The 13,608-nt window shown below is 40.0% G+C and overlaps 2 protein-coding genes across 5 annotated transcripts in view; one reads left to right on the plus strand and one right to left on the minus strand.

The window, feature by feature from the left end:
• Positions 1-1,668: 1,668 nt before the first annotated feature.
• Positions 1,669-3,560, plus strand: LOC113018666 (fatty acid-binding protein, intestinal-like). The gene is made up of 4 exons (XM_026161961.1): positions 1,669-2,019; positions 2,349-2,521; positions 2,812-2,919; positions 3,006-3,560. The coding sequence occupies exons 1-4, from the start codon at positions 1,953-1,955 to the stop codon at positions 3,054-3,056; spliced, it is 399 nt and encodes a 132-aa protein (XP_026017746.1). The 5' UTR covers positions 1,669-1,952; the 3' UTR covers positions 3,057-3,560.
• Positions 3,561-9,830: 6,270 nt separating this feature from the next.
• The window catches only part of LOC113018667 (RNA-binding protein with multiple splicing), a 37,639-nt gene continuing 33,861 nt past the window's right edge, over positions 9,831-13,608 (minus strand). For all 4 annotated transcript variants that reach the window (XM_026161965.1, XM_026161964.1, XM_026161963.1 and 1 more), the window contains 2 exons: positions 12,700-12,819; positions 9,831-12,204 (listed from right to left, as the gene is read on the minus strand). In XM_026161965.1, coding sequence (XP_026017750.1) covers positions 12,783-12,819 — 37 coding nt within the window. In that variant the 3' untranslated portion in view covers positions 9,831-12,204; positions 12,700-12,782. The remainder of the gene's footprint in view (positions 12,205-12,699; positions 12,820-13,608) is intronic.

Below are 13,608 nucleotides of genomic sequence, written 5' to 3' on the forward strand. Positions count from 1 at the left end.
CGCTAACATTTGGCCTTTGCAGCTGCTACTGCTCACATTTTTATGTGAATCCTGTAGCTTCAACCCCAGCTGTATTTTGGGCCAAGGAGTGTACAGTGAATATGGAAATGTCACTGATACTGACACTGACTGGTGAACAAGATCTAAAATATGATCTGTGTTATTTCATCATCTGTGTCTTTCGGTTTGGATTTACCCGCTTCATTGTTAAATGGAAGTGGCATCTCTTGGTGACTGAGAGGAACTCTAGAGGTATACAGAGAGTATTCAGTATTCATGTAGTGAGCTGTGCAGCTCCGAGTGCAGCTTTACCGCTCAAGAATGCAGCTATAGTGCCCCATTGTCCATGGACACAAGCTTAATGACAATTAAGGACAATACCCGCAGTGTTTTGTCCTCTATCTCGTCTGCTCTCCCTAAGAATGCATCTTAAACCTCATCAACATTGTGCTAACAGTGCTATTATGTTTGAAAATCCATTCATATTTATCATTTTTCATAATATTTATTGCATGAAAATGTTTTCTTGGTGGAGTAAGTTATGTCGGTTATTCATGTTGTCAAAAAAATCATTTAGAAACTAACTTGGTCTCCCCTAGCAGACTGGGGACTTGTGACAGCCTCACATGTACAGTAAAAACTAAACTACAGTTTAAAACTACAGTCACCAGCCATAAAACACACATGTAGTTTACTGCAGCAGGTACGTTCACATTAGGCAGATGCCATACAATAAAACTATCACAAGTGACTGAAAACAAGTAACATAAAGATCTGTAGCAACTCTGAACAGGTTGGATGAAAAAATGTTAAAAGTTAAGCAAGGGTAACGGATAAAATGCAGGAAATAGACAAACGAGAGAGTGCTAAGACAACAGAACGTGTTTGATAATTATTCTAGGTAAACCATTTAACTTATTAGCTAAACATTACTGATGAAAGCTTGATTTGTTTCGCTAATGCTATGGCTAGCAGTTAAACGTTTAGCTAGCAGTTTTGGACGAACAATTGAAACAATGCAAGCTAAACTGTTAAAGGTGAACATGAAACAACAATGAATGGTAAAAACATAAAAATAAAAAGTCTAAATAAAGCTTAAAATATGTTTAAATGAACACATTTTACCTCGAGAAGTCTTGTGAGGTGGTTTTTGGGCTTGGGTCCATCTGACAGGGTTGTGGGGCTACAGATGGTGATAGTTTTGGAAACACTTTTGGTAAAGGTAACATTATTTTCATCTCTAAAGCACATAAAAACATACATCCAGTTTGTTTTTAATGTTATCCCACAAGTCAGTTGATGGAGACCTAAAACAGACGGATTATATTTTTAGTCAACAATACTTAACAGTGACAAAAACTCATTCTGGTGGATTGCATGCATGCCTATGCAAGTTTTGGTTTTTTTAATACTCATAAACCTAATGTTGTTTGAAAATATAAATAAAGTTAATAAAGTTTTACAGTTCTGAAACTTTGCTGACACTAACATTGTCCTCAAACTGTCCTAAATAGAAAGTTTGGGGTCCTCTATGAGGCCACACTAAGGATGCATTGTTAAATGGACCATCATTTTCATGCTAGGCACAAACTGTGTGACAATGAAAAGATTGAGCAGTAGAAAGGGGCACCCATTCAAACAACTCCCTCCTTTCTTTTCCCCCTGCAGAACAATGCAACAGTGTTTAACTGTGCCAGATTCGCAGAGGGGAGTTGCCCTCCTGTCATTTATCAGCGTATCCTTGAGGTCATGCAGCTATCGGCCTACATTTGACACCGTCTTTAAATGGCCACATCAGCAGACAGATAATCAGTGAGATAAAGAACAGCATCTTCCATGCCAGCTCAAGGAGGGGTGGATGTGTATAAATTGAGGCCTTTGGGGAATCACAATCTCACGGTCTGCTGTAGCGCTTCATCATCAGCTGCCTTCAACCCGACGAGCCTGCAGCCATGTCCTTTAATGGAACCTGGAAGATCGACCGCAGTGAGAACTATGTCAAGTTCATGGAGCAAATGGGTGAGTGTGTGTGAGAGCACTTGACAGTGTTTAGTTCACTGTCAAGCCATGCACTTAAACTCTGTTTTTTCTGAGCCTGGCCGTGTGAATTTATGAGGATAATGTGTGTAACTGTGTTTCCATAGAGTTCAGTATGGTTGTGCAGGTGCTGCACAGAGCAGTGAGATGTTAGGTTTTAATGTAGTTGTTGTAACAGCATTCATCTTAGGACTGATTATAACACTAATCACTATCATGTGGCTATAAAATCACCTCAAGGGGTTAATGACCAATAACTATTCATTCAACAATCCAGTTTCATATTTCTATGCTTTTTTGTGTTTTACAAGGTGTTAATCTTGTGAAACGCAAGGTGGCAGAGCACGACAACCTGAAGATCACCATCGAGCAGAACGGGGACAAGTTTCACGTCAAAGAGTCCAGCACTTTACGCACCAAAGAGGTTGACTTCACTCTGGGCGTTCCGTTCGACTACACCCTGGCTGATGGCACTGAAGTCTCAGTGAGTGCGCTAAAGAGAAACATTACTGAAGCACAGGCACTTGGTCAAGGTGCTGTTCCATAATTGCACAAAGGCAACCAGAAATGGTTTGTTTTAGGAAAATCTGGCTTGTTTTTAAGAATGATGGATTCTCTGCTAATGGAAATAGTGGAAACCAGCTGCAGTTAAAAGCAAAGGAACAGTTTCCAGTGAATAATTCACTCTGCGGTGAATTAAAAGTCGCTTTTATGCAAATGTAAAACAGTAAGGGAGAGTGTTAAAGAGTGCTTTGACTGTATATTTTTAACCAGGGTGCATGGGAGATGGAGGGGGACATGATGAAAGGCAAATTCACCAGGAAAGACAACAACAAGCTCCTGACCACTACTAGAACTCTGGTGGGCGGAGAGCTCGTGCAGGTCAGTAGGTCCAAAGGTGTCGATCCCGAATTCAGTCCCAATAAATAAACGTCTCCACAAACCATTGACACTTTTTGTCTTTGCAGAGCTACAACTATGAAGGGGTGGATGCCAAGAGGATTTTCAAGAAGCAGTAACCTGGATATTGAAGTTCAAATTTTATTTTTATATAAATCACACAGCCCAGTGAACTGTATCTGAAGTTATTGTTGGCATTTAGCTTATTTTACAAGAAGAATTATGGTCACCATGTTCATGAAACACTGAAATGGTCACACAGCGCAGTTAAATTTGCATCCCTTTTCCTGTGAAAGGAGAAAACAAACACTAAACAGCATCCTGGCAGTGGATATCTATCTGTAGCAGTAGCTAAACATTCAAATGGGTTTAGTTTTATTTGTCTTGGAGGGGTTCGGGATTTTCCGCACATCATAGTTTCAACAAATTTCACAGGACTCATTCATTGGTATGGTGTAGGTTATCCACAGTAATGGCTGTTTTCAGGTAAAGCTCCACAGCAACATGAAATACATGAAATGTTATTGTGTGTGTTCAAACAGGGGGAAAAAATCAAATTGCACTAATGGTTCTCATGTATCAGATTGTCCTCTACAATAAAGCATGTTTATTATGTCACTTGAGTTTAGTGTTGGTGTTATTAAATGACTGAATTGCATGTGAATTAAGTCCGATAAATATAATCAGTCAAGATTGTCTTAACAGATGTGATAAAAGTCTATAATCTTAGTCATATTGCTTCCATGACACAAGCACAAAGCTCATGCCTCTACGATATCATTTTTTACGAGCATCAAAAGTTCTTCATCAGGGATTTAAGTGAAATACCACGTTACCATTTCAGACTGCTTTCCAGTCACTCTTATAGCGCATGATTGGAGTGTGACCTTCTGCTGTCATGTGGCGGCCCTTATGTGCTATGTGGAGAACTAATGGTTCATCACATGGTGGTTTTCTAGAAAGTGAACAATGATTTTCATTCAGGGACAAAAAGCTCATGGCTGTTTTTAGCCACGAAGGGTGTAAAGAGTAAGAGCATGTATGTAATGAGGCTGTCTGACCACAAGAGGGAAACCCGTGCCTCCTTTAATTTTACTGCTGTAGATACAGCAGCACAATACGAATTCTAGGACCTGCCAGCTTCAGAAAATGCTAGATAAAAATGTTTTTTATGGGTTTTTTCATTATTTGTACAAAAACACAAGAAATGGCAAAGATAATTATTTGATCATTCTCGGCATGTGCGCAGTATTGAACAAGAGGGGTATAAAAAAAGCAAAAAAAGTGGCAAGCCTAAAAAAAACTGTTTACAGAAGATGAAAAGTATCATGAGATTTTGAACCACTATACAGTTTGGAAAGCTCATTGGTAACTGCTCCATTTTACAGTATGACGATGATCCTAAACACACTCCTAAAGAAGTAAATGCAAACCTAGAAAGAAAAACACAACGACACACTTTCAGTCATGCATTGGCCTCCCCAGAGCCTGGACCTGAACATTGAAGCAGTGTGGGATCATTTTACAGAGTGTGCTGCACAAGGCAGCCAACATCCAAAGAAGCGCTTTGAATGTCCTTCAAGATGCCTGAAGATATTCCTCAAGATAACTTAAAGAAATTACAAGAAAGCTTGACAAAGTACAAACTCTGTTTTTGTTTCTATAAATCTCAGCACCCATTCCCATTTTCATAGTAAAATATAACAAATGGTGGCTCAGGACTTTTGCACTCTGCAGAGACAGTGCCTGATGGACAGGTTCGGTAAGTCTTCACGCCTGCGTAGTTTAACTTTTGTGATGTTCATCATGTGCAATTTAAGCAAAATTAAGCAACAGGTTTCCAGTATTTAGAACTTCCACTGCTCAAAGTGCTTGAGTTTTCCAGTCTTTGGCAGAGCAGGCATCAACATGACACAGATTTCCTTACATGGGCATCTTGGCTAATAATTATCCTACTGAAACCCAAACTCTTGTTTTGAGACCCGATAAGTATAGAAACTAAACTGCTTTTGAACAGGGAGTCATCAGATGTTACATGCTTAAAAAGAAGAACTCCTATGAGTTACAATAGCTTTATTTTACGGAGCCCCACAGGGGACATGGGAGAAATAAAAAATTAAGACGGAATTTTGCGGGATCTCGCAAAAGTTTTGCGAGATCTCGCAAAAGTTGAATTCCAACAATGGCGGCAGCTACTTAGTTGTAATATTACTCTTTCTGGGTCACAAAATACATTTTTAAGATATTTTGAGGCGTGAATGCAGTTGTGTAAACGTCAGATATCTGCTCGGTTTACAAGATATCACATATTTGCAAAAGTGCTCCGATGTTTTCGGATATTGTATGAAACTTTTGCGAAATCTTGCAAAAGTTTTGCGAGATCCCGAGTTAGTTTTGCGAGATCTCGCAAAAGTCCGTCTTAATTTTTTTTTCTCCCATGTCCCCTGCGGGGCTCCGTATTATTTGCATTGCAAAGCAAAGCAATAAATGTTTTATTGGGCTGAATGAAGTATATGAAAAGCCAAAACATAATACCAACAGTACATCATCATGGTCTCAGGACTCTGTACTGTATAGTTCTGAGGTTTGTATGGACGTGGTAGGTGATGTCTTTAGATATAAACCATAAGTCCAAATAAAGTAAAACCAATAAAGTGTTAAAGTCTTATTGGCTCTACAATGATAGACTGAGAAAGAAAGAGTCTAATATCGATCGATGGCAACTTCCCACTGAGTCCTGAGTGGCACCCTTTTTCACAGAGGTAAAAGCCCTCCACGAACAAGGCTAATCTGGCAGGGGCTGGGCTGCTTTGAACACCAGTTTTCCGCTGAACCCTCCTTAGGGAGGAAAGTCCCTGGAGACCTGTCAGATGCTGGAGGGCTGAACAGATTTCAGTGCAGGGAAAAAGTGGGCCGCCAGGGCTTCTTTTCTCTGTCAAGATGTGCAGTCCACACTCATTTTATGTTTTTGACGTTTAAATCAGCAACATTATGGGATGCATCTCCATCACTGATTAGCCTGATACAAGACTTCCATGCAATGGATAGGATCACCTTATAAAGTGTAAAGTTCAGATTTTACAGCTGTGGCAGTATTACAAGTTAAAATATTTTTTGACCTGTATTAGCAAATGAAGGCTTTCATTTTGTCCTATTGCTATGTATACACACATAGAGAGAGAGAGGATTATTTTTACCATAACGAAGATGTGTACTCTTTATCTGCCACTGGTTATGTGTGAATCATAAATGCTTTGTAATATCTGTACCACTAGGTAGCACTGTGGAGCTCTTTATTGTCTGAGAAGAAGGTCCTCAGCTGCTCTATGATGTCATCCTAAGCCAAGTTACCATATGAAACACACCCTGTTTACACAGACGCACACACCCACGTGCATGCACACACAAAGCCCCACTACACAATTATTGGATCTCAACTCAAATTATTGGAATAATATCTCTGGTACTTATCTGGCATCCAGTAGAGTTAGAGTGAAATCAGTGGGAAACAGGAAAGTCGTGGGAGAGTTAGCCTTTAGTGTTTTGATTGCTGTGAGACTGTGGGCGCAAGGGGCCCACCCGAGGGAGGTGGAAGCTGTGGATGAGAGGGGAGGAGGAGGAGGTGGGGAAGGAAAAATAATAGGAGGACAAGAAGAAGTGTGTGTGTGTGTGTGTGTGTGTGTGTGTGTGTGTGTGTGTGTGTGTGAAGAAGAGGAGAAAGAAAGGACAACACAGGGAGAAGCCACTCCTCGCCCAGCTCAGCCCCTCTACCGCAGTGAAATCAAATTCACTGACTCACTCTGAAGTCGTCAGCTCATGTGAAAGACTAACGATCACAAAGACACTGACGGCGTGCTGGTGAGCATCGGGGCTATTAGTTGGCCAATGCTTCCAAGAAGACACGGCCCAGCTTTAGCCAATCACTGTTTGGACAGTGACTCTGCAGGCCTTTGTAGAGACGCATGCAGACTGCTGGATGATGAGTCAGTAGACAGTCAGCACAGATTCCAGTCTTACTATAAACAATTCATGCCAGCATACATGCTCAGATGTGACTTCAATTCAGTTTTATTTATACCGCGCCAAATCACAAAATCACCTCAAGGTGCTTTATATTGTAAAGTAGATCCTATAATAATAAAAACAGAGAAAACTTCAACAACCATATGACCCCCTATGAGCAAGCACTTTGGTGACAGTGGGAAGGAAAAACTCCCTTTTAACAGGAAGAAACCTCTGGCAGAACCAGGCTCAGGGAGGGGCGGGGCCATCTGCTGGACCGGATGGGGAGACTTGTGCCAAACATGTTCATTTGAAAACATTATTGTGTGAAAAGTATGATGATGATGATGGAGCTGAGACAGCTGGCCATTGGCTGGCCTTTATGAGATGAGACATTAATAGGAAATATATCATCAAGCCTTTATAATTTTTCATCCATAAATCAGAATTTCTATTAGTATTATTAGTATCATTATTAGTAGTATTAGTATCTCAAAATCTTGAGTTACTCAGAAGTCAGTTGAAATTTTGAAATAATTATTCGAACTTGCTAGTTAGCGCTGCCTTATGTAAATTTTTATTTTCATTTTATTTATTTTTATTTTGTTTTTACATTTCTATTTATTTTTCCATTCATTTTCAGTAGTCATAGTCATTAGCATAACACACACAATTATTGTCAATATGATTTAAAAAACCATATATATAAAAAATAATTAGTAACAATAAAATCAACATCCTAGTATTATCAGCATGAGCGTGTTAGCATGTACTTATTAACTGTAAGCTCAGTTGCTAGCATGTATGCTAACATGGCAGTGGAAGCTTTTTTGCTGTTTTCTGCGGTAGCTGATTGGCTTATTCTCTTTGTGTGTCTACAACTAATAAAAGGGGCACAAATAAAACCCATTAGAAACCAGCTAGGAAAGTATTAAATGTGTTAAACATCAGTTTTTAGCTGAATGTTTGTTAAGCAATGCTAATGTTTGGTCTGTATTTTACAGGCACGATCCCAAAAACGAATTCAAGTATACAAAAACATACATATTCAGGTAATGTATTAAACCAAGGAGAAGATTTTTAATTTACCTGAATTTTGACTGTTCACTTCAGTGACATAAAATAAAAATGCTTGTCAGCAAGTCCATTTGTCTGACATCCTGCAGCCAGAACAGCATGAGACAGAAACACCTCTTTAATGGGCTTGTCAAATGGACTAACACCATTACAAAGTGTTGCCGGTTGGGCGTATGCATGCATGCACCAAGATGATTACGTACCTTTGCACAAGCATTTTCGTCCTTCACTTTGCTCTGCACCGACACCCTGCGTGAACGCCACCGGGCACGGACGAGTGTGTGTCGTGTGAGAAGCTGTTGTGTGCCACCTGGTGTGACTGAGCTGACAGGAGAGTGGAGACAGTGAAGAGAGAAACTAAATTGGCTGTGGCCTCTGTCTCAGGAGTAGCCAGCCCCTGGGTTAGGCGGGCTATTCTTATAGAGGGCAGTGAGAGGTTTCCAGCTCTCCTGATACACAAACCATTTTATAGAATCCCACATCATGTTTTGATGGTCTACTGGGATTACGAGGGAGGTATTATCCAATGAAAAGTGTAAGAATGGAAGAGGAAATGGAACTATACGAAGGTGGATTTCTCTGTGGGTACAAGGCCACTTCTAAGAGGAGCCAAAATTACCAAATGCAGTCTTGAAGTCTAAAAATATCCTATGATGTAAACCATGGCCTGTAATATAAAGGCCCAGGTAGTACCAGTTATTTACATAGTTATTAAAAGACTAAACATTGGCAAGTTCACAGGATACTGCGCTTCAGTGAGCCTGCTCAGATTGTTAGCACGTAAGAGGAACCAGTTAGCTTAATGGTTATTAGGTTTGCTATAATTATCCTGTGACCAAAAAGCAAACAATCAAACAAAAAAATTTTGATTTCATATTTTCTCATCAAAAATACTCTTGTGCCATTTCATTAGGTATAATGTTCTACTGCTCATTAATGCTACTGTCTAATCAGCTAATCAGTGACTGATGTAGACATGGTTGAAACAACCTCCTGAAGTTCAAACCAAGTAGAATGAGGAAGAGAGGTGATTTGTTGATGCTAGACATGCTAGTCTGAATTTGAATCCAGGAACAGCAGATCTGCTGGGATTTTCGGACACTACCATCTGCTCACTTAGCAGTTTTCTGGGTGAAAATACCTCATTGATGAACATTCAGAACCACATTCAGAGAGTAGGGTCCACATTTGGTGTAAACATGAAAGCATGGATCTATTCTGTCTTGTATCAGGCTAGCGGTGCAATGGTTTGAGGGGCATTTCCTCTTAGTAACATCTGAGCATCATTGAAACACTACAGCCAGCCTGAGTATTGTTGTTGACCAGGTCTGCCCCTTTATAACCACAGCAAACCCATCTTCTGATGGGTCCTTCCAGCAGGATGACGCACTATGTCACAAAACTCAAATCATCTCAAACTTGTTTCTTGAACATGACACTCAAATGTCCTCCACAGTCACCAGATCTCAATCCAACAGAGCACCTTTGTGATGTGGAGGAACAAGAGATTCTCATCATGGATGTGCAGCAACTGTGCGATGCTTTCATCCCCTTGGATGAATAAAGACAAAAATCTCTGAGGAATGTTTCCAGCACACTGATCGATCTGTGCCACCCCCATCTGTCCAACCCAGTACTAGCAAAGTGATATATATATATATATATATATATATATATATATATATATATATATATATATATATATATATATATATATATATATATATATAATATATATATCAGAGTTTTATCAGTGTCTTCACATTTCAGAAAACTTGCACACTCTGAACAAATAAGGTAATCATGACAGCACAGATAATGTCAATCTTTAATGGCAGATGGCCTGAAATGTCTTCATTTAACATTTTCATAAAAACGTCTCATTTTGATCATCTCCTTTTTTTTTGTTTCAAACAAACAAACCTCTGCAATTCACTGAAATACAGTTTCTCCTTACAGCGGCTAAAGTACATAAATATCAACAGTACTGTATGCATTAGGAAAAAGGAAAAAGAACACGCACACACACATGCCGTGAACATGCACTGAACACACAGCTACACACGCGGTATACTAAAACAAGTAAAGAAATGATTTGTCACTGACAAAAGGAGGGGGAGGAGTCGTCTTATTCGTTTTTTCAGGAACTTTTGTACGGTACCGCTGGCGAAACACAAAAGACCCATTCGTTCGAGGAGTATATCTTCTTCTTCTCTGGATTTCACAGTGAATGATGCAGGTAAAACAGTATTCACATGTTACATACAGTATGCTCCAATCGGACCGATACAAACGAAGGAAAAAGCTCTAGTAATTCTTACCAAATGAAAATACAATTAAACTTACAATAATACTTACAATGAATTATATGATGGGCGTTTTCTATGAACCTTAAAAAGACAACACCCATTAAAAAACACACATAACATTCACGCACGTTGTATAAATACTTGTTCTAATAAATCTGAGTGCCACACTTGGCTTAAAAATGTCTGTAAAAGCAAAAATAAAAACCAAAACAAAAAAACCCTTCAGCTGATTTAATAGATATGATGCATATTATCATTAATTACAAACACTTGGCTACTGTATGATTCAACCAGTCCGATATAAGTGTACACAGAGGGGCTAAACATCACAGGGGACACTTGTCTCCTTACGGCGTTTGATTGTCACATCAGCGTGAAATGTGACTTGGCCTTCGGAGACTGGTTTCGTATTAGCGAATGAAGATTTTGGCGTCAAGATGTCACAGAAATATGATCACTCGATGATATGTCATACAGCAAAGACGTTATTGCAAGATTACAAAAGACTGTTTTATCTTTTCCTTTTTTTATACATCTCACTCCAATCATTATTATGTAAATTCAAACTTTACAAAAGCAGGTTGAATCACAGCGGCTCCCTAAAAATAGACAAAAGACACAAATCGCTTAAAGTGAATATCCTTTCAGATGCAGAGTGGCTCTTTGGAGTGACACCAAAAGGGACATGCTGCAAAAATAATGTCATACTTCATAAGAAATCAGACTGAGGACTACAAAAGTAGTCAAAAATGGAATAACCACTAGCCTAGATAGCTCTCCAGTGTAAAAAAAGAAAAAAGAAGAAAAAGCTTTGGTCTTGTTTCTCTATACTGTGCTGCTGTCCTCCACAGCGAAGGAGCGATTTCCTAATTATAGCAGAGCTCAGTTTGCCGCGTATTGCCATCACGCTATACGTGACATTGGGGTCACGCTACCTTCCACCGGCGATGGCTTTTTCCTGTCAGTGCCTCTTTTCACACATCTGATTACCTCAAACAGCCAAACTACGAGCTGGATCAGGTGCGTTTTGTCACTCAACGTTAAAATCGCTTCAGACAAAAGACTTCTGTGTTTCGTTTCGTCGGGTAAAGACGCCACAGAGGGACAAAAACCCCCCCAAAAAAAACAAAAAACACAACACATATGAGCGAATCAAAATTCCTTTTGGAGCAGAGACAAGAGCAAACTGGCAGGACTGCTTTGGTATAGCAGGGCGACTTGTTGTTTTAAAATGGCACCGAACAGAAAGGGAACAAAAAAAGAAAAGGTATAAAACGTCCTCACAAGATTTAGCACAACATAAATCAACCCAAACAAAACCGTTTCAAACATCGTCTTGATTACAAAAATACCTTTTTGTATTTCTTTAAAATATCTAAAAATGTACAGCATTGTTTTTTCGTTGTTTTCTCTCTCACGCTCTATTTTTTTTGTTTTTTTTGCAAAGTCATGCGTCAACATGTAATTTCATAATCATAATAACATTAATATGAATGATATACAGAATAGTAATAATTATAGTCATATAATAACATTACTCAGTAGCACTTTAGCCACACTTCCGGGCGTCTGCAAAGTGGCTGCATAAAACAACGTTTGCACTCCTTTTAGGTGGCCGGCTTTACACCCGCACGTAGAGGATGCAGAGACCAGCTAGGCGGGCGATGCAGTCAGTCGGTAAACAAAGAGCGCGGACGCCTTTGTTGTGCATGCCTGGTACCTTTCACGGAGGTGTCAGAGGAGGTGTAGCCAAGCGCTGCCTGTAAATTTACGTAACAGTATAAAAAAGATTTGGAGGGACTTTCGGGGAGGGGGGGGACTCGATGTGTGATGGAGGCTGGGGTCTAGTATGTCCTGAGGCCCATGAGGCTGCTGCTGCCTGAAAGAGAAAGACAGAACGACAGCAGGGTGAGGCTGAAGTTCGCAAATGTATAATGGGAACACCGGGGATTACGTGGAAACACTAACAGCCGTAAAAGTCACACAGATTTTTTTAAATCCCCACCCGATCCAGTGCCAAGACCACACCCACATTCAATGCACGCGCGCTCTATCTCGCGCTTAAATTCTGGTGTATTTGTTCAAAACATTTCGCAAATCTCAAACATGCACAGATGAAAGTCGACACGGTGTCAGTACAGTTTGGCGCTGCTTCCTTCATTCAAGTGGATGTTTTTGACTGATGCTGTCTCTCAAATTTGTATTTTTTATTTTTAAAAAAAGGACTTTCACACCTTTTCCTGCAAATCTACACTTTCAAAACCCCCCGTCTCCCCTGCAGGGGCCCGCTACACGGGCGACGAGGTGCGATCTACACCTTTTGTCCTCGCCTGTTGGGATCAACGGTTGTGACGTTCCGAGACGTAGAACTCACCGACGGTGCGCTGCTCCAGCAGCTGGAGTTAGGTCGGTCCTCCTGGTTTCTAATAGGACACGAGAGGCAATCGGCAACGCCCGTCACAGCCGGCCACGGCCACCATCACACATCAGGAACCTGAGCACACAAAAGGAGACAGTTGGAATAAATCCTTTTGATGATGTTTCAGAGGAGTGAATTTTGGTTTTATTTCAACAAAAATGTATGATTTTTAAATGTTCTCAAGCTCTTCGATTACTGGTATGACAAAGTTCAGCTGCATTGAACACACTGGTATATGTTTGAAGGGCAACGCAGCAGCTTATTAGTGTCAGTTTTACAAAGTTACAAAGTTGTTAATCGCATGATTTTGTTACTTTCACTACACAAATTCTCTATTTATTTGCAAAAGAGAGAAAAAAGATAAACACAACTGTCTAACCTCATGGAGCGAAGACAAAAATGGCAGAGAGGTCAACAACTTTCGAATGGTGGTGATTACGTGGTGGACATTACTTAGAATTTGTTGCACAAAGGGGAAATCATTTCTGACAGTAAAGGGACCCATGCCCAGGAACGAGATCCATTCTTTCCGATTGCCTGTAAAGGCAACACAATACACAATATTACAGAGCAGGTATCAAAAGACCCCTGGATCCAGAGCGATAATTAAGCTGATTGTACAGTGTGGTGCAAAAGTCTTGAGCCTCCCATAATTTCTCTATATTTTACGTCTGAGGAACAAGACTTTCTAGTCATTTTTAAAGTGGTCTTGTGCAATAGTTCTCCAAGCTTTCTGAAAGTATTTCAAAGTTTTTCTTTGAACACTGGCTGCTGTTTCACTCATTTAGTCCAGTTCTTGACCATTTCGTTTATTTGCATATCCATGTAACACTGACCTATCAAACATAGAAAAGGCACAAAAAT

Source organism: Astatotilapia calliptera, chromosome 3 (assembly GCF_900246225.1).
Source record: "Astatotilapia calliptera chromosome 3, fAstCal1.2, whole genome shotgun sequence".
Lineage (NCBI taxonomy): Eukaryota > Metazoa > Chordata > Actinopteri > Cichliformes > Cichlidae > Astatotilapia > Astatotilapia calliptera.